The sequence below is a fragment of the Dendrobium catenatum genome, unplaced genomic scaffold (genome assembly GCF_001605985.2).
Source record: "Dendrobium catenatum unplaced genomic scaffold, ASM160598v2 original_scaffold_167369, whole genome shotgun sequence".
In the NCBI taxonomy this organism is placed as follows: domain Eukaryota; kingdom Viridiplantae; phylum Streptophyta; class Magnoliopsida; order Asparagales; family Orchidaceae; genus Dendrobium; species Dendrobium catenatum.
The window spans coordinates 1-421 of record NW_021485793.1 but is presented as its reverse complement, the minus strand read 5'-3'; the positions used below and the strand labels follow the sequence as shown (position 1 = coordinate 421).

Sequence of the window (421 nt, the reverse complement as noted above, 5' to 3'; positions counted from 1 at the left end):
AGATAGTGAGCGTTCTATTGTCTCTCCCAGACATTCATGTAAATGCATTAACAAGAGACCACAAAACTGCCTTTGACATTGCTGAAGGGCTGCCTCTTTCTCAAGAGACCACTGAAATCAAAGAGATACTGTCACATTTCGGTGCTGTTCGTGCGAATGAGCTAAACCAGCCTCGCGATGAGCTGCGAAAGACCGTCACTGAAATCAAACAGGACGTTCACACCCAGCTTGAGCAGACAAGGAAGACCAACAAAAATGTCCATGGAATTGCCAAGGAGCTCCGGAAGCTCCACCGCGAGGGCATCAACAACGCAACCAACTCCGTCACTGTGGTCGCCGTGCTCTTCGCCACCGTGACATTTGCGGCGATCTTCACGGTTCCCGGCGGCGACGATAACAGCGGCATGGCGGTCACGATCGG

The 421-nt window shown here is 52.0% G+C and overlaps 1 protein-coding gene across 1 annotated transcript; it reads left to right on the top strand.

Annotated features, from left to right (window-relative positions):
- Positions 1 to 5: 5 nt before the first annotated feature.
- On the top strand, positions 6 to 416 carry LOC114578816 (ankyrin repeat-containing protein NPR4-like; the record flags this gene model as incomplete). Its single annotated transcript, XM_028692306.1, has 1 exon — positions 6 to 416. A coding segment is annotated over one exon (411 nt), but the record flags the coding sequence as incomplete, so codon positions are not given.
- Positions 417 to 421: the final 5 nt, after the last annotated feature.